General features: G+C 41.1%; 1 protein-coding gene across 2 annotated transcripts in view; it reads left to right on the plus strand.

The window, feature by feature from the left end:
• The window catches only part of KCNH1 (potassium voltage-gated channel subfamily H member 1), a gene marked incomplete at both ends in the record, with an annotated part of 265,348 nt that overhangs the window by 53,204 nt on the left and 188,403 nt on the right, over positions 1-23,741 (plus strand). The window contains one exon of one of the 2 annotated variants that reach the window (XM_081121280.1): positions 15,555-16,028. In XM_081121280.1, coding sequence (XP_080977406.1) covers positions 15,555-16,028 — 474 coding nt within the window. The remainder of the gene's footprint in view (positions 1-15,554; positions 16,029-23,741) is intronic. The other variant, XM_081121281.1, reaches the window with a different exon arrangement.

Below are 23,741 nucleotides of genomic sequence, written 5' to 3' on the forward strand. Positions count from 1 at the left end.
GGTTTCCTGCTCTACTTTTTTTTTTTTTGCTTTTTGGGTGTTGACTTTATTTGGCTTTTTAGACTCAGGAAAGGTGACAGCTCTTCCGTGGCGCTTCACTACCCACCCAGCATTCTCGTTCTTTGGAGAGAAAAGTATCTTTGGCAACAGGAGCTTCTGCATAAGTACCTGGGTTTTGAGTTCACCTTGCTTCTCATAAAGAGACTTGAAATACTCAGGACTGTGGCAATAGGAAGAGGCTGTGCTAGTGGGTAGGAAGTTGGTCAGTACCGGAGGGGCTTTGGATGACCACTGGATGGCACAGTGAAGGTGAGCTTGGGAAGAGGGCTGGACTAATGGCCTTCCCGTCGCCTTCCATCCCTGCAGCCCGGCCTGGGCCTGGTCGCTTCCTGTGCACTCGGGGCCGTGGTCCTTCTGGCAGCCCCCTCTCGTCTGAGGTCTGGGGCCTTGTTGGGGGATTCCCAGCCTTATTTCTAGGAGGGCCGTTGTGTATATCTGTTTCTTGTATTTTAATAAACTTTGTATACTCAAGCCAGGCAAGAGAGAACTCAAATGTTCAGTGATGCCCGGGATCAACTTTGCCCTTGATTTTGGTGAAAAAGTTATAGACGGTCAGCTCAAATGAGGCTTGAGGATTTTCTGCAGCTTTTTTATTTGTTTGTTTCCTTAGAGACAGGGTGATGTAGTGGGAAGGGAAGGAGATTAGGAGTCAGACTGACCCGAATCCGCCTCCAAACCATTACCACGTTCCAGCTGTGTGACTTTATGAAAGTTACTTAACGTCACTCACCATTCCTCATCCTCGTGAAAGAGGGATCCCACCTACCCTGAAGGACCGTGCGAGGATTTATGGTGCTTTAAAAGTCAAGCCTCCTCTCATTTACTCTCTGCTGCAACATCCTTTAACGTCATGTTGTTATTTCTTTGGATACATTTACATTTTACTTCGTGACTTAGCAGATCCAGCTCTCCTCTCCAGCCTCCCCCACAGCTTTCTGCTCACTCTCGGTGTCAGCCAGGTGGCACTCGCGCTTGTCAAACCCTCTCTTGCCCCTGAGCCTTGGAACTCGCCCTTCCAATGCCTGCAAGCTTTCACTCCTTCTGGTGGCTGGGCAAGTTCCTACCCATTTTTCAAGGCTCAGTGTGGACATCACACCTCCCCTGCAAGGTCTTCCCAGCAGCCCGGCCCCACCCCAGGCCAGCAGGCTTCCCCTTCAGAAGCCCTCTTTTCATGTACAAATTCCTCGCTGAGCACTCATGCGCCTGGAGTGCTAATATTCATATTAATATTCGCCTCCAACAGATGAAGGAGGTCCATGAAGGCAGGAGCAGGGTCTCTCGATTCTTCTACATGCCTACCATTGAACACACCACCAGCACTTAGTAAGCGCTTGAAAAATGTTCATTAAATGAACGAAGAAGGAAGCAAGCTCCTAGTTCAGGGCCTTACACTTAGTAAGTCGTCCATAAATGTTGATTTCCTTTCACGTTAACTTACCCTTCCTCCCCTCACGAAAGTTGTCCGCCTTGGTCATGGATAATCGACAACTATTTGTTGCTGATTTGATAATGATGTAAACGTTTCTGTGACAACCTCATCACTCATTCTCAATACTCAAATTTTATAAATGGAGCTGATGATTTTAAAATAAAAAGTGAAAAGAATACAACCTACGCATTTCTCAGTAAAATGGGAAGAAACCAAGATTATTGTTGCCCAATTGCATTTCAGTATGGGCTTATATTTTGTGAAGATGTCATGTGTGTGGGCACTCAACTGTGGCATAAAATATATGGGTTAATGCTTTGTTTCCCACTGTCTTTATCTCTGCCATTAAAGAATAAATGCATCATGGAAAAAGTGCTAAAAATAGAGCCTGCCTGGTTTATGGAGAAGGGTGTGTATGACAGGAATTAAGCAATTGTTTAGCTCGGCATGTCTGCAACCCCAAATCAAGCTTTATTTTGTGACTAGAGTGTCATTCTCAGCCTCTTTAATATCCAGCTCTCTCCTTTTCTTTGAATATGCTTTTCCTGGCTGGGACTGAGTTTTTCCTCACTTTGTAGTCATAAAATCCCACATTATTTCTAAGCAGGGGAGGTTTTTGGAGTTGTACTTGGGAAAGGGGAAAGAGATGCACATATAGGTGCTGAGGGAGGGGTTGTGCCTGGAGTAAAGGGTTTAGAGAACCAAGGTTTCTCTCGACCACAGAGAGAGGAACCCTGAGGCAGTTGTGGTGGATGGCGGTGTTTGTGGCCCATATCTGTCCTTAAATGGTCAGTGAAGCCAGTTTGGTGGGTGAAGTGTTGAGTACCCAGAGGCCACTCTCAAAGAGGAAGTTCTCTTTGTGTGACTCTGGGTTCTTCTGCAGCCACCATTCAGAGCAATGATGGCTGTAAATCCACATGAGACAGTGATCTTGAGGCTGCTGGCTCCTCTGAAACTTGTTAGGGCCCATCCTGGCCACGGTGGATTGGCCAGGTCTTCAGGCTCCCATGAAGACATTAGAGTTTGCCCACAACTTGTCCAATGCTGCTCCCAGTTCAAGCCCGCATATCCTCTATTTCCTGGAGTCCTGCAGTGTCTCGTAGCAGACCTCCTTGTGCTTTCAGACTTGCCTCTTCTGGTCTTTCTTCCACACTGACACCTGCACACAGAGCAATGATTATGAACATCCCTCACTTCAGATTCTTCCTTTTGCTTAAAGGGCATATCAAGGCGTGCCTGCCCCCTCCGTTATATTGAACTTTATTTCTCAACTTTGCCCTCTCTAGACACCCTTAAAACACAACAATAACAGAAAGCATACAACATCAGGTTTCCCCCACACAGAGCTGCTCCCACACTGAGCTCTTGCATCACCTCCTCAACATGTCCAAGCCCTGCACACACTGTCTGCCTGAGTTTTGTCTCTCTGTGGGCCATCCTTCAAGGGAGAGCTTGACAATCATCTTACATTGATGTTTTTACTGATTACCTGAGTCAATTCTTTGTCTCTTTTTCTCTGCTCTTAAACTATTTTTATGCAGGCATTCCTTACCACTTGTTGCATTGTATTTTAGTAGTTTGTTTGCACATCTCTCTTCTGTTCTAAACTCTGGGATCTTTGGATCCTTGTGGGTAACTTTTGGTGTTCAAGAGTTCATGGTTGTTGTTATTAAAGCACTTGAGAGTCCATAGAATTGATGGGTCTCTGAAGCTATTTTGTCTTTTTTCTCAAATCAATGAATTTCATCAGTCTTCTTTTCTTTCCAGGCCTTTTCAGTTCTATCACTCTTGGTAACTGATCCTTGAGCAAACCAAAGCTGTTAAGTATAAAGGATGTATTCCATGAGCTTATTACTGGAGCCTTCCTGATTCTCACCCAGAATTTTCTGAAACAATCTTTTTCTTTACTTGCCCAAAATACTGGTGTTTGAATGCTGCTTAACCATTTACAAGACAAATTTATAGATTTATACATATACATGCTCATATCTATATCTGTTTTCTTATTTGACCTTCCCAGTACTTACCTGGTATAAATAGCATTGTCTTCATTTCTCAGGTGATGAAACTGAGGCATGGAGACCTTCCCTTTTCCCACCTGTCCGCCTTGCTCACATCTACATGTACACACATGTCTGTGGTTCACACTTTTTAATCCATAGTTTATTGTCTGGTGTGTGGATAGTTGGTTCATCCATTCCAGACCTCCTTTTGAAAGAAATTCTTTCATTTGGGTAAGTGTGTTCAGGATAGTCTATGGCGCAGGGTAGCATCATGGTTTAGACTCGTGCTGTTGAGTACAGTGAGCCCTGGCTGCATGGGACTGTTGAGCAGTTGAGGTGTGGCTCCTCTGAATTGAGAGGTGTAGTAAGTTCCGGCATACACGTCGGATTTCAAACCCAGCATGAAAAAAGGGATGTAGAATATCTCACTAATTTATATATTGATTACATGTTGAAGTGATAATATCTTAGATATATTGGGTTAAATTATTGGGTTAATATATTGTTAAAATTAATTTCATCTGTATCTTCTTCTTACCTTTTTATGTGGCTACTAGAAACTTTGAAATTACATGTGTGACTCACATTGTGGCCTGCATGACATTCCCATCGGTTAGTACTGGTTTAGACTGTGGGCTTTCGAATCAGATTTGGGTTTGAAGTTCAGCTTCACCACTTAATTAGCTTTGTGGTTTTGGGCCACTTTGCCTCCGTAGAATCATTCTTCTTATCTATAAAATAAACACCAGTATCTACTTCACATGTTTTTTTGTGATGATTAAATTGTATTTTGCATATAAAATACTCAGCCCAGAACCTGGCAGAAGAACATAGGGAGTTAAAAGTGTGGACTCTGGCATGAAACTTGACAAGATTTTCAACACTGGCTGTACTACTTAAAACTTTTGCAGCCTTGGGCAATTTACATTATTCCCCCAAACCTCAGTTTCTTCATAGTAAAATATGGATGATAGTAACTCATAGAGTTGTGAGGATTAAATGCATGTAAAGGGCCCACTAGCTCAGGGTAGGGCATACAGTAAGCACTCAATAAATGATAACCCATGCTGTAATACCTGGGGAAGGGCATCTGCTGGAAACATTTATAATGTATATGTAGACTCTGTTTTTTATTTTTATTTATTCATGACAGCACATATAATTGGAATATAGCTTTAAGATATAACACATTCTCTCTTGTTTCTCATGGTTATTACAGTATTCTAAGAATATTCTTGATATTATATTTTTGTCAAGAATTTGCTCAGCAAATCATTCATTTATTCAAATGGCTTTTGTTAAGTGCCAGGCACTCTGCTAAGGACTGAGTATGTGGTGGTGAGAAGACAAACACCCTGCCTTCATGGAGCTTACAATCTAGTGGAAGAGACATCTGTAAGCAAGTGAAAAAACAGATACATGTATTATTTTAATTCCTGATGAATGCTATAAAAGGAACAAACCTGGTGATATGATAAAATATAACAGAGGAAGGGAGGTGGTAGAGGGTAGAGGAGGTGGTAAGGAAAAACCTCTATGAGGAGACAACACTTACGCCAAGACCTAAGCTTGCCAAGAACCCATTCATGCAGGGAAGGAACATTTTGAGCTCCTCCAAGGTGGGAAAAGAGCTTTGGTTTTTGTGCAGAAAGCCAGTGGAGTGGAGTGGTTGGAGAGAAGGTGAAGGTCTCAGGTAAGGTCACAGCAAGAATGTTGGTCTTATTTGAAGTTCACTGTAACAAGCTGGAGGATCTTGATCAGGGAAGCGAATGATTGATAAAAGTTGCTGTTTGGTGCATGAGTCTGAGGAAGGAGAGGTTGGGAAGCTGTGGCCATGCTGCAGTGAGAGGAGGTGGTATACTGGACAGAGTTGTAGAACTAAGTTGGAGAGTAGTGACAGGGTCCTGAGTTACATGTGGCAGAAGCAACAAAACTCACTGATGGATTAGTTCTAGAGGTTTTCTTGGAGGGAGATCTGAACTGCATACCTTTGTGGTTCCAGCCAGAAGAGAGTGGCATTAAGGCAGCCAAGCAAAAAGTGTGTTTTAAGAAGGAAGATGTTTAAAATCTATTAAGAAACTACTGAGGGGGTGAGTTAGATCAGGATGGAAGAGTGCATTGGATTTAGCCACATTGAGATCATTGGTGATATTGACAATAGCTATTTCATTAGAGAGTGGAGGTCATAGTCAGATTGGAGTGTGTAGAACATGATTGGAGCGGGGAAAGTGGACATGTGTTTAGTCTACTCTTTCAAAAGAAGTCTGGCTACAATGAGGAACAGTAAAAGGAGCTTAGCGAGGAAGGGAAGTTGACTAATGTCTAAAGATAATGATGGAATGATGCTGTGACCAAGGTGAGGTTGATGAATGTAATCAAGAGGGAATCGTGGGGTGGGGAGTGTAAAGCACTTGAGGGGGAGACGGGTGAGGTTCAGAGCACGCAGGAGGAACTGGCTTTTAGTAGGAGGTGGGCCTTCCTCTATTGAAACTTTTATCTGGTTCTGTTTTATCAGTGATTCATAGGGCAAAAACATGAGCCAAGGGTGAGGTGTAGCAGAAAACAGCACTCAAGAACTTAGAGTGAAATATTATAGTCTCTGATCCACTTCAGCAAAAATCACTTTCCATGGTGACCCTCACTTGACTCAGAAGGGTTTCTGGGTGAGAAGGGTCCAGGTGTGGTTTGGTTCTGCTTCTTTCTTCATGTATCTAGGTGTGGCTTGGGGACTGGGGTAGTTACTCTTCAGAGAGACAGGCTCTGGCCAGTGTGGCTGGAAAGTCTGAAGAAGGTCCACATGGGAGATGCTGCCGTCAACCAGAAGCCAGTTTCAGAAGGTGACAGGACGGCATGTTGCCATCATTCAGAGGTCCTATGCAAAAGCGGTGCTTAATCAAGAGTCAGTATACAATAGAAGAAAAGCATTGAATTAGGACATTTGGCTTGGATTTAAGGTGTTATTTTGTCATCTACAATGTGACTATGAGCAAACAATTTACATTCTGGCTTTTTCTCCAATTTGTAAAATAAGAAAAGCGCCAGCCTTCCCATCTCATGAGGTTGTGTGAGACGTGGTGATGTATGTCATGGGCCATGAAAGGTAATTCAGGCTGTACAATAGATTAGGAAAGATTTGAAGGCCTGGAGCTGGCAGCCTGGCTTGCGCTCCCAGCTTTCTGCTTACTCACCCCTGGTATGACTCAGGGTGAGTCAGTCTGCCTCACTGAACCTCCATTTTCCCATCTGTAGAGCCCTCTGACAGGGTGGTTATAGGATGCAAAAATACAGTTGAGAACTTTGGAAATAAGAGTGTTAGGGAAACGTGGTCATCAGCCTGATTTTCCTATTCATCCAGGGCGAAGCCCTAACTCTGTTTTCCTTCCAGAATCAGTCTTAAGATGAATATTCATTTGTCACTTGTCATTTGGTAGGAGGAAGGCCCACCTCCTACCAAAAGCCCGATCCTACCCTATGCTCTGAACTCACCCTTCTCAGTAATGGCTTCATCAGTAATGGCCTGTAAGGAGCGTTTCCTGTGGGCAGAGCCTGGGAGTGGGTGTTGTAGGGGGAGGCACACTGAGAGGGTGAACTAGCGACATTACGCTGGGTGAAGGAAGTAGTATCTGAATTTGGGGGACTCCCAGGCTGATGTGTGTAGAGGACAGATACAGGCCCACTCTTAGGAAGTACATTCTGGAAGGGCTGCCAGCTGTCTGCCTTTGGAAGCTTCCAGTCTACAAGATGAGTCAAACTGGAGAGTTCAAAAGCACATGCTCATACTGATAAGTGACAGAAAAGAGGTGGAGGAGAGGACTGACCATGCTGTGGTCACCAGGACCACTCCACCGGGTCATTCTGTCTCCACGTCTGGTGAAGCTGTTTCTCAGCAAAGCTTTTGAAGTATCACTGAGCATCTACCATAAGACAGATTCCTTATTGCTGGACAAAGGTCGGTATGCCATCTCTGGACTTTGTGTGCAGAGACTTCCTTACTTTGGAGGACACCAACCATTTTCCAGATAACGATGTTCTGAATCACCCTAAGAAAGTGTCCCCTCCTGAAAATAGCAGTCGCCGAGCTCCTGTCTGGTCTGAATCCATTCCCACACAGGCTTCTGAAGAGGAAGGTGTCAGTCTCACTGGAACCTTTCTCATCAACAAATTAGTCACTTGTCACTGTGCTCTGAAAAGACTGTTGGAGTCAGATAGTTAACTGGATACAGAATACTCTTGGTCGGGGAATTTTTTAAAGAATGTTGTTTCTCTGTAATGAAGAACCCACTCCGTGGAATTTCCATCATCTGTTTTCCATAGATAGTTGCTAAAGAGTAAATGTGAGGGTGAAATATATAGGATCTCAAGCCAGACTATAAATGCTTTGCCTTATCGGAATCATTTGTAGCCTTTAATATGAAGATTTAGAAAGAGAATCTGTCACATTTATCCCCATCAACTATCCTAGCATCCAGGTCTGCTCCCAGAATGCAGATGCCTTATGGTTTCAGTGTAAAAGGCTGCATTGCATCCCAGAGGAAGGAAGAGAGAAACTTAATACCAGTCCCCAACATCCCTGTGTAGCCTAGCACCTCTGTCAACCCCCTCTCAACACATGTAGGAATCGCGGCAGGGGGAAGAGTCTGTGGTCAGCCTGGCATTTTGGGGAGGTATGGAGACACTATTGACTCAGGCTGGGCCTCACAGTGTCCTGGAAAGCATCAGAATGGGAAATCCACCTAGAAATAATTGTGGATTGTATCAAACTGTCACAGGGACAGACACTTTCCTCTGAAAGGGCATTTCCCCCTGAGGGCTTGTTACCAAGAGCCATGGAGTTCCAGGGGCCTTTGGTGTGCAATCAGCAGGTGGCTGCCTCCTTGTGTGTTCTTTTGAGTTCCTGCTGAATAGTCTTACCATTCAGACTGTATTTTGCAAACATATGATACCCCCTAAATAACTCCCTTGCCTTTCCCCTGCCTTTTCCTTAGTTGAGTTCCTGGACCCCTTCCTTACAATGCTTGTAATTCATCTGTATTCAGTCAATTTTTAAAAATTAAACTTATTGTGAGATAACTAGATTCACATGCAGCTATAAGAAATAATAGAAAGAGATTTCATATGCTCTTTTTCCAGTTTCCCCTGATGGTAGTTTCCTGCAAAACTGTAGTCTAATATCACAACCAAGATACTTACATTGGTAGAGTCAAGATATAGAACGTTTCTGCCCTGGCTGGTGTTGCTCAGTGGTTAGAGCATTGGCCTGAGTGCTGAAGGGTCTCGGGTTCTATTCTTGGAGAAGGGCATGTACCTGGGTTTTGGGTTCCCTCCCTGCTTCTGGTTGGGGCTCATGCTCGAGGTCCAATTTCTTACAATGATTTTTTCTCTCTCTCTCTCCCTCTCTCCCCTCCTCCCTTGCACTCTCTCTCTCTGAAAAAGCAATGGAAGAAATATCCTTGGGTGAAGATTAACAACAACCAAAAGATATAGAACATTTCCATCACCCTGAGAATATCTCTTGTTGCCTTTTTATAGCTATACCTACTTCCTTCCTGCTCCCCTCCCTTAAGCCCTTGGCAACCATTCATTTAATCCCTATTTCTATAATTTTGTCATTTCAAGGATGTTATGTAAATGGAAGTTTTTATAAATTTCTAAAATGTTATATAAATTTCAGTCCCTGGAGATTCATCCAGGTTGTTGCATGTATCAGCAGTTTAAACTCTTTAACTTGCTGAGTAACATTCTATGGTATGGACATACCATGGTTTGTTTAACCATTTATTTGTTGAAGGACATCTCAGTTTCCAGTTTTTGGCTATTATGAATAAAGCTGCTGTAAACATTCATGCACAGGTTTTTGTGTGAGAACATAAGTTTCCATTTTTCTGGGATAAATTTTCAGGAGTGTAATTGCTGGGTCATGTGGTAGCTGTGTATTTAGTTGCTTAATAGGCAACACAACTCTTTTCTTCAGTGGCTGTACCATTTTCTATTTCCACTAGCAGTATCTGAATGATCTAGTTTATCTGAATTCTCACCAGCATTTGCATTGTCATGATTTTTTATTGTAGCCATTCTGATAGGTATGTAGTGATGGCTCATTGTAGTTTTACTTGGCATTTCCTAACGACTAACGATGCTGAACATCATTTCATATGTTATTTGCTATCGGTATATCCTCTTGGGTGACATATTTGTTTATTTGTCTTCCACCTTTTCTCATGGACTGTTTGTTTTTTTCATTGTTGAGTTTTGAAATCACATATAGTAAATTATATATTCTAGATGCTTTTTCTTCATTGGATATGTGGTTTGCAAATATTTTTTCTAAGCCATAGGTTGTCTTTTTATCTTCCTAACAGTCTTCTGCAGAGCAAAAGTTTTAAATTTTGATGAGGTCCATTTTATCAGTTTTTTCTTTTATGGGTTATGCTTTTGGTGTCAAGTCTAAGAACATTTTGCCTAGCTCTAGATCCTGGGGATTTTTCCTATATTTTTTTCTTCTAAAAGTTTTGTAGTTTTACATTTAAGTTCTCAATGCATTTTGAGATAATTTTTATATAGGGTATGAGACATATTGAGGTTCTCTTTTTTTTGCCTATGAATCTTCTTTTCTCCACGGAACTGCCATTGAATTGCTTTTTTGCATCACTGTAAAAAATCAGATGGGTGTATTTGTGTGGATCTATTTCTGGGTTCTCTGTTCTTTTCAATTAATCTATGAGTCTGTTCTTCTGTCAATACCACACAGTATTAATTACTGTAGCTATATATCAAATCTTGAAATTAGCTAGACTGATTCCTCCCACTTTATTTTTCTTTTTCAAAATTGTTTTTAGCTATTCCAGTTCCTTTGCCTTTCCATATGAATTTCAGAATAATTTTTGTATATCTGCAAAAGCTATTGTTGGCATTTCGATAGAAATTGTGCTAAACCTATATATCAATTTGGAGAGAATTTAGTATGTTGAATCTTCTAATTTACCAACACAACATGCCTCTTCATTTATTTATATCTTCTTTGATCTCTTTTATCAGCGTTTGGTTGTTTTTAGCATATAAGTCCTGTTTATGTTTTGTTATATTTGCACCTAAGTGGGTTTTTAAAAAAAATCACAAGTGGTATTCTGTAATTTTGTTGTTCACTTCCTAGTATGTAGAAATACAATGATTTTTGTATGTTTACCTTGTGTTGTGAGACCTTGCTGAACTCACTTATTAGTTCTAGAAGTTTATATGTAGATTCCTTAGTATATTCTACCTACACCACTATGTTGTTTGAAAATAGGGATACCGTAGTGTCTTCCTTCCTGATCTGATTGCTTTTTATTTCCTTTTTTGCCTTATCACAGTGGCAGTACTATACTGAATAAAAGTAGTGAAAGCTTGTATCTTGCTTTTTCTTGATCTTAGGGGGAAAGCCTTTAGTCTTTTGCCATGAAATAGGATGCTTTAGGTTTCGTTTTTGTTTTTGTTTTGTTTTGTTGGGTGTTTTTTTGTAGATGCTCTTTATCAAGTTTAAGAAGTTCCTCTCTTTTCCTGTTTTTCTGGGAGTTTTGTTTTGTTTTTAATCATGAATTGTTGAATTTTGTTAAATGCTTTTTCTACATCAATTGATATGGACATGTGATTATCCTTCCTTAGCCTGTTAATATGGCAAATTACATTGATCGATTTTTGAATTTTGAATCAGCCTTACACCCTTGGAATACACGTCACGTGATCATCTTTTTATACATTATTGAATTTTGTTTTCTATTTGTTATGGATTTGCTTCTGTGTTTATGAGAGATACCAGATTGTAGTTTTCTTTTTTTGTACTGCTTTCTCTGGTTTTGGAATCAGGGTAGTATCAGCTTCACAAAATGAACTGAGAACTATTCCCTCTGTTTCCATTTTCTGGAAGCAATTGTGTAGAATTGCTGTTAATGCCTCTTTAAATTTTGCTACCAGTGTCCATTAAAATCACCTGGACCTGAAGATTTAATTTTTGGGTGTTTTAAAATTACTAATTCAGTTTTCTTAATAGTTTATAGTTCTATGAATTATGGTAGTTTGTGTTTTTCAAGAACCATTCCATCTAAGTAGTCGAATGTATGTGTGTAGCGCTGTTTGTAGCATTCCCTTTTTATTTTTTTGATATCTCCAGGGTTTATAATCACATCCCATGCCTCTTTCCTGATATTGGTAATTTGTATTTTCTCTCTTTTTTTTCCCTTTTCCAGTCTTGCTACATGTTTGTCAATATTATTTTTATTTTATTTTCTTGATTTTTTCAGAGCTCACTGACTTTCTCTGTTTTTCTGTTTTCAATTTCAGTGATTTCTGCTTTTAACTTTATTCCCTTTGCTTGCTTTATATTTATTTTGCTCTTTTTAAAATAGGTGTTTGAGGTGGGAGTGAATGTCATGGATTTAAGATTTTTTTCTCTTTTCCTGGGTAAACATTTAGTGCTATACATTTCCCTTTCAGTGCTGCTTTAGCAGCATCCTTCAAATTTTGATATGTTGTTATTTTCATTCTCATTGAGTTCAGTGTACTTTTAAATTTCCCTTGGCACTTCTCCTTTGGCTCATGGATTATTTAGAAGTGTGTTTAGTTTCCAAATGTTTGGATATTTTCCTGTTACCTTTCTGTTATTGATTACTAGTTTGATTCCATTTTAGTCAGAGAAGACACTCTGTGTGGTTTCGATTCTGTTAAATTTGTTAAGGTTTATTTTACGGACTAGTATATGGAAAATGTTCTACATGCACTTGAAAAGAATGTGCACCCTGCTCTTGTTGGGTGGAGTGATTTATAAATGTTGAATAAATCCTGTTGGTTGATGGTGTTGTTAAGTTCTTAAGGGGCTTATTTTCTGTCTAGTTGTTCTATGGAAGGTTGAGAGAAGAGTGTGTGAATTTGTCTATTTCTACTTTCAGTTCTATTAATTTTTACTTTGCATATGTTGGGGCTCTTTTGTTCTGTGCATACACATTAAGATTACTGTGTTTTCTTGGTGACTTAACCCTTTTATTATTATGTAATTGCCATTTTCTCTCTGTTGTTCAGATTGAGTAATTTCTGTTGTTTTGTCATTGATTCTTTCCTCTGTCTTCTCCATTCAGCTGTTGAGCCTATACATTAAATTTGAAAAATTAGTTATTGTATTATTTGATTTTGAAATTTTTGTTTGGCTCATCTTTACATTTTCTCTTTCTTGGCTAAGATTCTCTGTTTTTTCATTTGTTTCAAGTGTGTCCAAAATTGGGCACTCAAGCATTTTTGTGACGGCTACTTTAAAATCTTTGTTACATATTTCTGATGTCTTTGTCCTCTTGGTGTTGGCATCCATGGATTGTCTGTTTTTCATTCAGTTTGATATTTCCCTGGTTCTTTTTATAATGAGTGATTCCTAATGGAAACCTGGGTATTTGAGATATAATGTATGATAGTATGTCTGAGACTCTGGATCTTATTTAAACTTTTTTTTTTTTGGAAAGTGGCTTCCTTTGATACAGATATGGCAAAGAAAGGGGTAGGCATCCCCTCATTTCTGCCAGGTTAGGTTAGAGGTCCAGGTTTCCAATTCAGCCTTTATGGCACCAGAGGGGGGCTCTTCTTGCTGGGTGAGAGAGAGAGCTCTGGCTCCCTGCTAAGCTTACATTGATACCTCCTTGGGCTGGGGTGGTGGTGGCCTTATTACTGCTGGGCAGTGATGAAAATCACGACTCTCCATTAGACCTCTTCTGACCCCACCCCTGTGCGGAGGGGGAGGGACGCCTCATTACCCCCCTGCCTTCTCTGTCACTACCCCTGGTAGGGAGGCGAACGAGGTTGGGTGCTTCATTACAGCCTCGAGAAGTGGGAAAGCTGGGCTTCCTAGTAGCCTTTGCTGGCCTGGGTTGCAGTGGGACCTCGATCTTTTTTTGTAGTGTTTGGCTATAGTAAAGTGGTTATTGTCTAAAGGTTTCCTATCTTGTGAGACTGCCCCTCTCCTAGTTCTTGTGCTAGAGAGAGTGGGCTTTTGTTAGGGCTCTTTTTTGTGTGTACCCCTTGGTGTTTCCAGGCTGCTGGAATCTTCAGCTCTAAGTCTGGGTCTATATGAGGCAAAAGGAGAACCCAGTGAGCTCACCACTGTGTCATTCCCAGTCAGTTTGCTCTCCTCTATACCTTTCAGAGTCTTCTTACATGTGTTTTATATGTAATGTCCAGGGCTTTTAGTTGTACTTAGGTGGAGGATTAGGCAGAAGTACATCTACTCTGTCTTTCCAGAAGCAGGAGTCCCGTTCATTTAATTTCATTTGCTTTACTCTTACAGGCCAATCCCTTTTCCTGCCTGAGGTCTCAGGGTCCAAGCTTCATTAATCACTCTTGTATAAGTTCTTTTCATGAGGAGAGCTATTAAAACCCCAAGTCTAGAAGAGCTCTGTGCACTGGTGGGAAGGGTAGAAACAATTCCCATACCCAAAGACTGCACTGGACATGCCGGATTTCTAGCTTTTTGTTTTTTATTTCTTGGAAGGGTCACCTTTTAAGGCCTGGGACCACCTGTAGTGAGAGCAGGGATATTCAGATTACCTTATATTCACTAACGGGCCTTTAACCTCTGGAGGGAAAGATAAGTTCCTATGGCACAAGAGGAAGTTTCACCTAAAGATTTATAAGAATCTGTAAGCGGCACAGAAGAGCAGCTGGGCTGGGGTGGGGGTACCTTCCAGCGCGGCCTAGTCTCTGAAGACATAGCTTTTTGCCTTTTGAAGTGAAACCTATTTGTGACACTTGTTTGGAACCAATCTTCTCTAGACCTCTTCCTTCGCTGAAACTGCTTCATTAGAAACTCGTTTAGGAAAATGCAGCCTCCGTGTGAAACGGCATGGTTTTAATCCAGCTGGACCTAGTTTGGGATCCTGGTTCCACCTTTCCTGCATGACCTTGAAGTTCATTTATTCACTTAAAAACAGTGCTGGAGTGCCTGCTCTGGGCCAATCAGCATTCAGGGTTTTTAGAATAAAGTAATGAGTACCTTTCGTTGCTCTATATTCTTAATTTCCAAGCCATCAGCAAGTTCAGCTGGTTTTATTTCAAAAATATATCCAAAATTGGACTAGTTTTCTCCATCACGCCACCTTTTTCTCAGGGTGTTATAATAAGTTTCCGGATTCTGTTCTTTCCTCTAATCCTCTGCCTCAATTCATTATTTATGCAGCGGTCAGGGTGATCTTTTATAAACCTGCATTGAATTATTCTGTTGCTTAAAACCCTCCAGTTATACTCAGACGTACTGAGAATAAAATCCAGTGCCTCCCCATGGCCCAGCAGGTCTTGCATGGCTTGGTTTCTGCTTCCCTTCTGAACTCATCTAGCATCCACCCCCCCACCCCCCATTTAGTGTGTTTCAGTCACACCAGACATCTTTCTTTTCCTACAAATACCCAGCTTGTCCTCCTCTGGGATCATTACCCCAGTTATACTGTCTGCCTGGCATAATTTTTCCATATAAGTTTGAATGGCTGGTTTCTTGTTGTCATTCAGATTTTAGTTCAAACACTCGCCCTCCCCTAATCCTCAAGTCACATTCTATCAAATCACTTTGTGTTCTACGCCACTTCTTATTTAGCTCTTACCACAATTGGAAATATCTTGATTTGCCTATTAGACCGAGCACCACAAGAGCAGGAATCATGCTGTTTCCTTCATGACTATGTGTCCGGTGTCTAGAACAGTTCCAGGCACAGAACAATAAATATTTATTAAGTTATTTAATTCTCTTGAGCCTCAGTTTCTCACTTGTCACCTAGAAAAGTTATGGGCTAATAAAGGAGGTTGTATTTATACTTGAGATAATAAATGTGTGTGAAGTATTTATTACAATGCTTGGCACATAATAAGCCAAATAATAGTTTGCCATTGTTTCATTGTGATTAATTATATTATAAATTTCAATTCCCTTTTCCCATACTCCTCTAGTATCTGTTCTTGCACCTGGTGACCCACCTGGAGCATCATGATGATTTGTCAGTGACAGATGCTTGCCATTAAATCCTAACTTAGTTCTCTCTTCGCCGTGTTTTTCTGTGCAGGTCCTGCAGCTGGGCTCAGACATCCTTCCCCAATACAAGCAAGAGGCACCAAAGACTCCCCCTCACATCATCTTACATTACTGTGTGTTTAAGACCACGTGGGATTGGATCATCTTGATTTTAACCTTCTACACAGCCATCTTGGTCCCTTACAATGTCTCCTTTAAAACCAGGCAGAACAATGTGGCCTGGCTGGTTGTGGATAGCATCGTGGATGTCATCTTTCTGGTGGACATTGTGTTGAATTTTCATACCACTTTTGTTGGACCAGCTGGGGAGGTGATTTCCGACCCCAAACTCATCCGCATGAACTATCTGAAGACGTGGTTTGTGATTGACCTTCTGTCCTGTTTGCCATACGATGTCATCAACGCTTTTGAGAACGTGGATGAGGTTAGTGCCTTTATGGGTGATCCAGGGAAGATTGCTTTTGCTGATCAGATTCCACCACCCCTGGAGGGGAGAGAGAGTCAGGTACATCTCTCAAATCTCAGACCTTGTTGTCATGTCTTTAAAGCTGAATTAAATATGGGTGGTCAACAGAAAAATAATTAAGGGGTGGGAGCTAGCATGACTGGTGTCTGGAACAGAGGGCGCATGCTTGATAGCTGTCTTTCCCACTGTTCCTGCCTCTGGAGGCCCAGAGGTTCTGCATGTCAGTGAATGAGGTTGGAAGAGACCAAAGGCTTCCTTCTTACTTCACGTGGAGTGCATGCCACTGGCTCAGGGGTGGTGGGGCTGCAGAAACGGGCATGCATCGCCACTGTATTGCTGAATCTTTCACTCTGTATGCATTTGCTGAATGTCTGCCTATTGATTATTCCAGTTATGGGGACTTTCTATTGTCTGTTGCTGACCTTTGATGGTTTCATTTTAATTAACTCCTAGCAAAAGGATGCTATTTCCCCCCAAGTGTGCTTGCGTGTTTGTTTGTTTGTTTGTTTATTTATTTATTTATTTATTTATTTATTTATGTATTTATTTTATTTTTGAGGGTGGGGGTAAATGTTGGGGAAAAATGAGTTGTTCCTTTGCTAAACTGAGTTTGGGAGGTGACGTAGTGGCATTCGGTTGTCTATTCCTTCCCTTGCCTGACTTTGCCCAGATAGGATGTAGCTAAGAGGAGTAGTGTTGTTACTGGATTACACTGCTTTGGATTGTTAGTCCTGCAGGCAATGGAAGGAATTAAAGGAAGATAAATGCCCTGTAGATGTGTTAGAATCAGGACGTGCTTAAACAGTCAGCGCCTGGGTGCCTGGGACGTGTTGTAGCAGGAAGGGGGCCTCTGGGCTGGATAAAGTGATTTCTTCCTTTGAAGAAGCCAGGATGTCAAGCCATCGCAAAGGCAACCGTCAGATTCTTATCCAGTTTGTGTCCTACGGGAATCGTTCTAATTTTCGTGCTCCAGATGGATTAAGATAAAGCAGTTCATCTGGCAAGTCTTCAGCTTCAGGCTGCAGTGGGCCCTCACTGCCTGAGATTAGAGAGGGTCCCAGAGGTGTCAGCCTGGCTGGGCTGCTTGTTAACTGGGTGGGTAATTCAGGATGCCATCTGGAGGCTGAGTCAGGCAAGATATACTCTAAGGGTTAAATGGTGAGTGGGATTCAGTCTTGGGACGGTTAGGAGGAACAGTCAGCTCCCTGCCAGGATAGCAAGGCCTGGCCAGCGACTCTGTGTCTTGCTGGTGGCATATGATGAATCTCTGCTTTCAGATCAGTGCCAGCAGTGGGCGAGGGCTGGAGCTCCTTCCTCTGTGAGAACCCAACTGCTGTGCCTACCGCTTCTCCTTCCAGGGAAGGGGAGCTGATTCAATTCAGATGCTCTAGACTCAGAACAACCCCTGATTTTATCTGCGTGGTGTGTTTTAATAGACTTTAAAATCCCAAGGAATAATTCTCCAGGTGGCTTGTGTGGATTTTGTAGGGGGATTAAATGAGTCGCGACTGATCATTTACAAGAACAAAATCACCCCTAGAGTGAATGTTGGGATTCCTAAATGTGAATTTTAGTACATGTTGGGAAAATTTTCCTCTGTGAACACATTTCTAGAAAATTTTATGTTAGTGAGGAAAATATGATCATTTTGGCTTAGATAATTCAAATGAAGTATTTCAACCTAAAAGAGCTTCTTATACACACATATGGGAAATGAAATTTAACTTTTAAAAACCACTTGGGTTTTTAAATTAAACCATTTACTATTTATAGCAATGTCGTTGAAGTTTTTCTCATAAATAGAACCATTCTTCGGCTTCCACGGGCTCTTGTTAAATGTTGACAGAGCTATAAACACATATGTAAATGTGACAAGATCATCTTGTAGGTCGACAGAGCAGAGAGCTTCTCCCCAGGCACTGTGTTTGCTGGGTTGGAACTCTTTTACCGTTAATTGTGAATGCCCCTGACGTGGCTTCTGATTTCCAGATTCATGAACTAGATTGCAGGTAGTAAAAACATCATTAGTTGGAAAAAGGTATAACATCAAGGCTCTTACTGCCATCTCTTGATCATAAATAATGATACAAATATTAAGTGGCTACAGCTACAATTTGCTTCTGCGAACACTTGATTTCACATTTAGCTTTTTTTAAAGCTTTGGCTTGCATCTGAAATAAGGCCTTTTCGTAACAATTGTGGTGGTGTTGGGGGAGGTCAGTGTGAGGAAACTGGAGATTTGGCTTCTAGTCCTCTTGGTGTCACCTATTAGGACAGCTGGGAACCTTGTTCATCGCATTTAGCCTTTCTGGATTACAGTTTTCCTACCTACATTTTGGGGCTAAGGCTACCTTACCTGCCTCAAGGTATGGCATTTGGGTAGTGGATTATTTGGCTTCCCACGAGCTGCAAAGTCTAGTGAGTTCCAACATCTCATCTGCATTAGTCTCACCTCCAGACTGGTTGTAAAAATGAGAGGCCCAGCACACTGACCTCCTACGTGTGGTGTGGTGGGGAGGAAGGGGGGTGATTTGGGGGCATATAGCAGCTCATGATAAGTAAACCTACTGGACAGCCCAGTGGGATCAGAGAGGTCATTCAGTTTCAACCCTCTTAACTCACAAATAAGGAAACAGACTCAGGGAGAGTATGACTCACTCGCAGCGGCACAGAAAATGGTCACAGTAGTAATGAGTCCCCTTCTCTATTCTTAGTGGTGACAGATTTGATAAATTAGAGATGAAACACTGAAGGACACAGTTGAGTCAAAACTGGCCAAGAAGCTCCTGATGTGTGTGGCTCACCCTTTGGCTTGGATGTTGTGCTGGGGAACTTGGGCACTGGGTATGGGGAAGTGGGCAGCTGTGTCTTCCCCAAAGCAACTACATTAATGATGAGAAGGGCGATTTAAGATACTCGCTGAGGAACAGACCTGCACAGTTTTCCAGGCCCAGGCCTTTTTGTTAAAAGGCACTGTTAAGTGAGTGGGCATGAAAGGCTGGTGGGGCTTCGGAGTTGGAGAGGTCATGAAGGGCACCACACCTGTTGAACCTGGATTAGGCTGGGGGACAATTCCCTCCCTGGAGAATTCTGATTAACGGCCTGGCGGGTCCACATTCACTACATGCTGTCTTTTCACCACACTCTGTTTTGGAGCCACTCATCTGAGATGGCAGAGTGTGGGGAGAAAGAAGCAGTTATTGACTCACTTCTTATAAAAAAACGCACAGAGCTGAATTTTCTCTGGTGTTCTCCTAAGTATGCCAATGGGATTGTGTCCCAGTGGAGACCACCAAAGAAGAGGGGAATGAGGTATGGTGGCTTTGCCATCTGTGTGTGTGCGTTTGGGGTGTGGGTGTTGGGGTGGGGGCTCTTAAAGTTCAAGGATTAGACCCACCCAAATTGCTAAAGCCAGCAGTCGTGAATTCAGCCCTGCAGATATAGCCCAGCTCCATGATTTAAGCCACGCACATGATCCCTTTTGGCTCAACTTGTTTCACTTATGTAGATGGCCTTTGTTTGCGTCACTCTCTAGTCTGTTGGTAATAATCTAGCCTGTTTTGGAGGCTGCTTGGGAATATGTTTGCATATTAGTTAAACTGGTTAGAGGACAAGAGGTCTGAACACTGGATGACCTAAGGCTTGGAAAGGGTATGCCAAAGCAGAAGCCAAATGAGGATTATTCCGGTGCTTTGTGGGTGATTGGCCCGGTGTGCTTTATGAATTACAGATGGAATTATAATTCACAAGCATATCCCTTCTCATAAGGAAATCATACTGCTTATTGCCACTGGAGTGTGGGAGTGCAAAGGGAAGGATGGGGCCAAGCACAGTATCTCCTGGGTCACAACTCTGGTGCCCTGAGGCTTGGAGCCAAGAGCTTTCTTCCTTCTGTAACCTGGGACAGCCAGCACCACCAGCTAGCCTATTCACACAGGAGATGCTCGCCTTAGGACAGAACAGTCTGAGGAGATTCTCAGCAGATTTGGGTTAGGTGGATTAGAGAAGGCTTCCTGGGAAATGAAAAACAGAAAAAAAGAAAGCCTGTTTAGGAAGGTGTTGGAAGAGAGTGGAACTCTGATGGGTGAGGAAGGGAAAGGACCACATGAGAGCAGAAAAAACTAAGCTCCAGGCATTGTATATGGGGCTGGGGAAAATTTTCTTTGGTTAAATCTTTATTTGTGAAGTAAGACAGATGTTAATGAAATATTAGCCGGTGACTTGTTAGTGAACCTCTTAACTCAAGTGCAACTCTCAGAGGGCAGCAGAAGGTCCGTGGTCTGGCTCTAATGATGGGAACCCTGATTGGCAGCTGTCTTGGAATCATGCAGACACCTAATGGTTTCTTCCCGTGTTATCATGTGATGCTCAACTCTGGAGGCCACATGCTCGCTTCTGAGACTGTGTGCTTCAGGCTTCAGAGGAGAAATATTTGGCTTTGAGGATGTGCTTCCAAGTGAAGCCAGACTAATGGGTACAGCAGAGAGCTTCTGAATCTTTAGAAAAATATTTTTTTCCCTTCAATTTTTTACGTTTTGCCTGTAAAAATTTAGAAAATACAGATGAAGGAATAAACGTTGCCTATAATTTTATCTCATTGTTAACATTTTGGCATACAGTAAGTCCTCTTTTAACATTGTCTGTAAGTCCTGTGATTTTATGTGAAATGATGTATAAAAACCAATTTTACCATAGGCTGATTGACATAAACAAGAGTTGAGTTCCTAACAGCATCTCATCAATGATATTACAAAACAACATTGAACAAAATTATGTTATTTGAGTACCTGCTATATATTGTTTCAAGTTATTTTTCCTTGGAATATGTGCATATATATGTTTACATGCACTTTATTAAAATGGAATTATACTGTATGTAGTGAGTTATAGCTCACTTTATTGTCTAAACAATACGTTTTATGACATTAAATAGTATGACATTAAATGTTCTTTTACAACATGAGTTTAAATGATTACATGATAGTCCATTTTAAGGACATATTTATTTTATATCTGTTTAGATAATTTCCTTCTTAAAAAACTTTTAATAATTATAATAATGCCATAGAGACTATCTTTATAAATAAAAGTGTCACATTCCTCATTTTTTAAATTTTGCAGTATAACATATATAGGAAAGTGCTTAAAACAGAAATGTGCTTCTCAGTGAATTTCTCCAAAGCAAACGTCTATGTAGTCATCATCTAAGTTAAGAAAGAAAGCATTTCCAACACCTCAGACATCCCATCTCTCCCCTAATCACTTTTCCTTTCCTCCTCCCCAGAAGTACCCACTACCCTTGCCTGTAGAAATGAAATGAGACTATAATGTATTCTTTTATATTGTCTTATTTTGTTCAGTACTACTTTGGAGAGATTCATGCACATTTTTGAATGTATTAGTGGTTAGTTCATTGTCATTACTGCATGTAGCTTACTCTATGAATACGCTACAATTTATTAATTCAATCTACTGTTGATGTTCCATTTAGCTTATTTTTTATTTAATGAATACTCTTATTCATACTCTTAGTACACTCATTTCTATTAGAAATAGTAGAATTTTGGGGCCATAGGTGTTACATATATTATTTAGCAAATACGGCCCAGCAGTTGTCCAAAGTGGTTGTACTAAGTGGTTGCAATATGTGAACATTTCCCTGCTTTGCTTTCTTGCCAGCACTGTTCTTTGTTTTTTTGAGTTTGCTTAGTTCTAGCTAATCTAATGGTTTCTCATTGTAGTTTTTATTTGTATTTTTCTATTTCCTAAAGAAGTTTAGCATCTTTCTATAAATTTTTGTTCTTTTTCTTTTATAGAGTGCCTGTGTAGTCTCTTTGTTCATTTACAATAGATTTTCTTCTAACAAAAGTGATTTGTAGAACTTCTCTATATAGTCTGGCTATGAGCCCTCTGTGCATTGTATGTGCTGTAAATATTTTATCCACTGTATAGCTTTCCTATTTCCTCTCAAAGGTGTATTTTGATGAACAGAAATTCTTAATTTTATTAGAGCAGTTTATCAATCTTTCCTTCTTGTGTCTTGTTTAAATTTCATACTCTTTAGTTAATGAAGATATTTTTCTATATTATATTCCACAAAGTTTTTGTTTTTTATTTACATTTAGATCTGAAATCCACTTGGAACTGATTATTATGTATGACATAAGCTAAAAAGTTTAATATTTTTGTCCATATGTATATCTGGTTGACCTAAGGCCAGTCATTTGAAAATACCATCCTTTCTTCAATTGTCTGCACTCCAACCTTCCACATATCAAGTGTCTATATAGGCATGGGTCTTTTTCTAGACTGCGTGGGTGATTGGTGCTCCTAACCGCTCATTTGTTCAAGGCTCAACTGTGTGTGTGTGTGTATAAAATATATATATAGTATTATATATATTATCACACACACAAATATTTTTAGCTAACAGTAACAGAAAACCTAAACAATAGGGCCTGGACATACTGGAAATAGAGGTTTAATTTTTTTCTCCCATCAGTAGACAATTGCTAGTATTGATTCAATGACTTAAGTTTGTCTGGGCTGAGACGTCTATGATTCTCTTGCTCTTTCCACGTGGTCACAGGATGGCTGCTCCAGCTCTAGGCATCAAGCCCACATGTTTCACGTAAGAAAAAGAAAGAATGGCAGAGGGCAAAGAGCTTGTGCTGCCTGAACCTGTTCCCCTTTTAAAGGTTTTTTTGGAAGTCTATTCAATGACTTCTGCTTATATCTCATTGATCAGAACTGTGTCGTATTTTCACCCCTCTGTAAGGGAATGAAGTGTACCTTTTAGCTTAGTACATTGTGCCCCAACAAAATAGAGGGTGCCTGGTAAGGAAGAAAGGGAAATGAATATTGGATAAACAATTAGCAGTCTTGGCTACAGTAACAAATATTTTTTGAGGACTTCATAAATGTTTAATAAATGCTAAATATTTTACACACCCTATCTATCTTTTGAACTCTCACAGGAATCTTATGAGTTTGGCATATCATCATCTCATCTTACAGATGAGGGCAGTGAGGCCTGATCAGAGACATGGTCATTTGCCCAACGTAGCACTACTGGTAATCTCAGGGTAGGATTTGAATACACTTTCAGCCAGTATGCTCTATGTCTCCTAGCATCTACTAACATGGAAACGTTAGGTTAGGTAGAAGCCAATTGTGAAGGGCTTTGGATGTAAAAAAGGAGAGTTTAGACAGTCCGCAGCCCCGCGTTGTTTCCAAATGGCTTGGATTACACGTCTGCACTAGCCGGAGGCATTGACTTCTCCCCTTTGTGGAGCCTGTGCTTTTCCCATGAGGACTTGGAAAGGGGCCCATCCTTTAGGACCCTAAAGAGATGGCATGTTCTTCATGAAGACTCTTCCAGGCAGCCGTGGTTACTTCCTTGTCTGCGTTCCTACAGTGTCCTATGCACGCGCAAGCCAAAGGATATTCATGCTGTAGTTGTATAATCTTATTACATTAGTTACGTTCAAACTCAGTTCAACTGGAGCAAAGGGATCGTGTCCTGTTCCTTTGCAGTTTGTGGCACTGAGCATAGTGACTGCACATAGCAGGCATTCAATAATTGGCAGAATGAGGAAAATGATGAAAGAGCGAATCGAGATCACACAATTCAGGATAGTAAGAAAATAAGAAGTCTGAGGAAAGTATGTTTTTATTTTAAGTAAAATGCTGAACAGTTAATTGGTGGTGTCCTTCTGATGTGATTGCTACCAGCTGCTCAGGAGCAGATAT

This window comes from Miniopterus schreibersii, assembly GCF_964146895.1.
Source record: "Miniopterus schreibersii genome assembly, chromosome: 19".
NCBI classification, from domain to species: domain Eukaryota; kingdom Metazoa; phylum Chordata; class Mammalia; order Chiroptera; family Miniopteridae; genus Miniopterus; species Miniopterus schreibersii.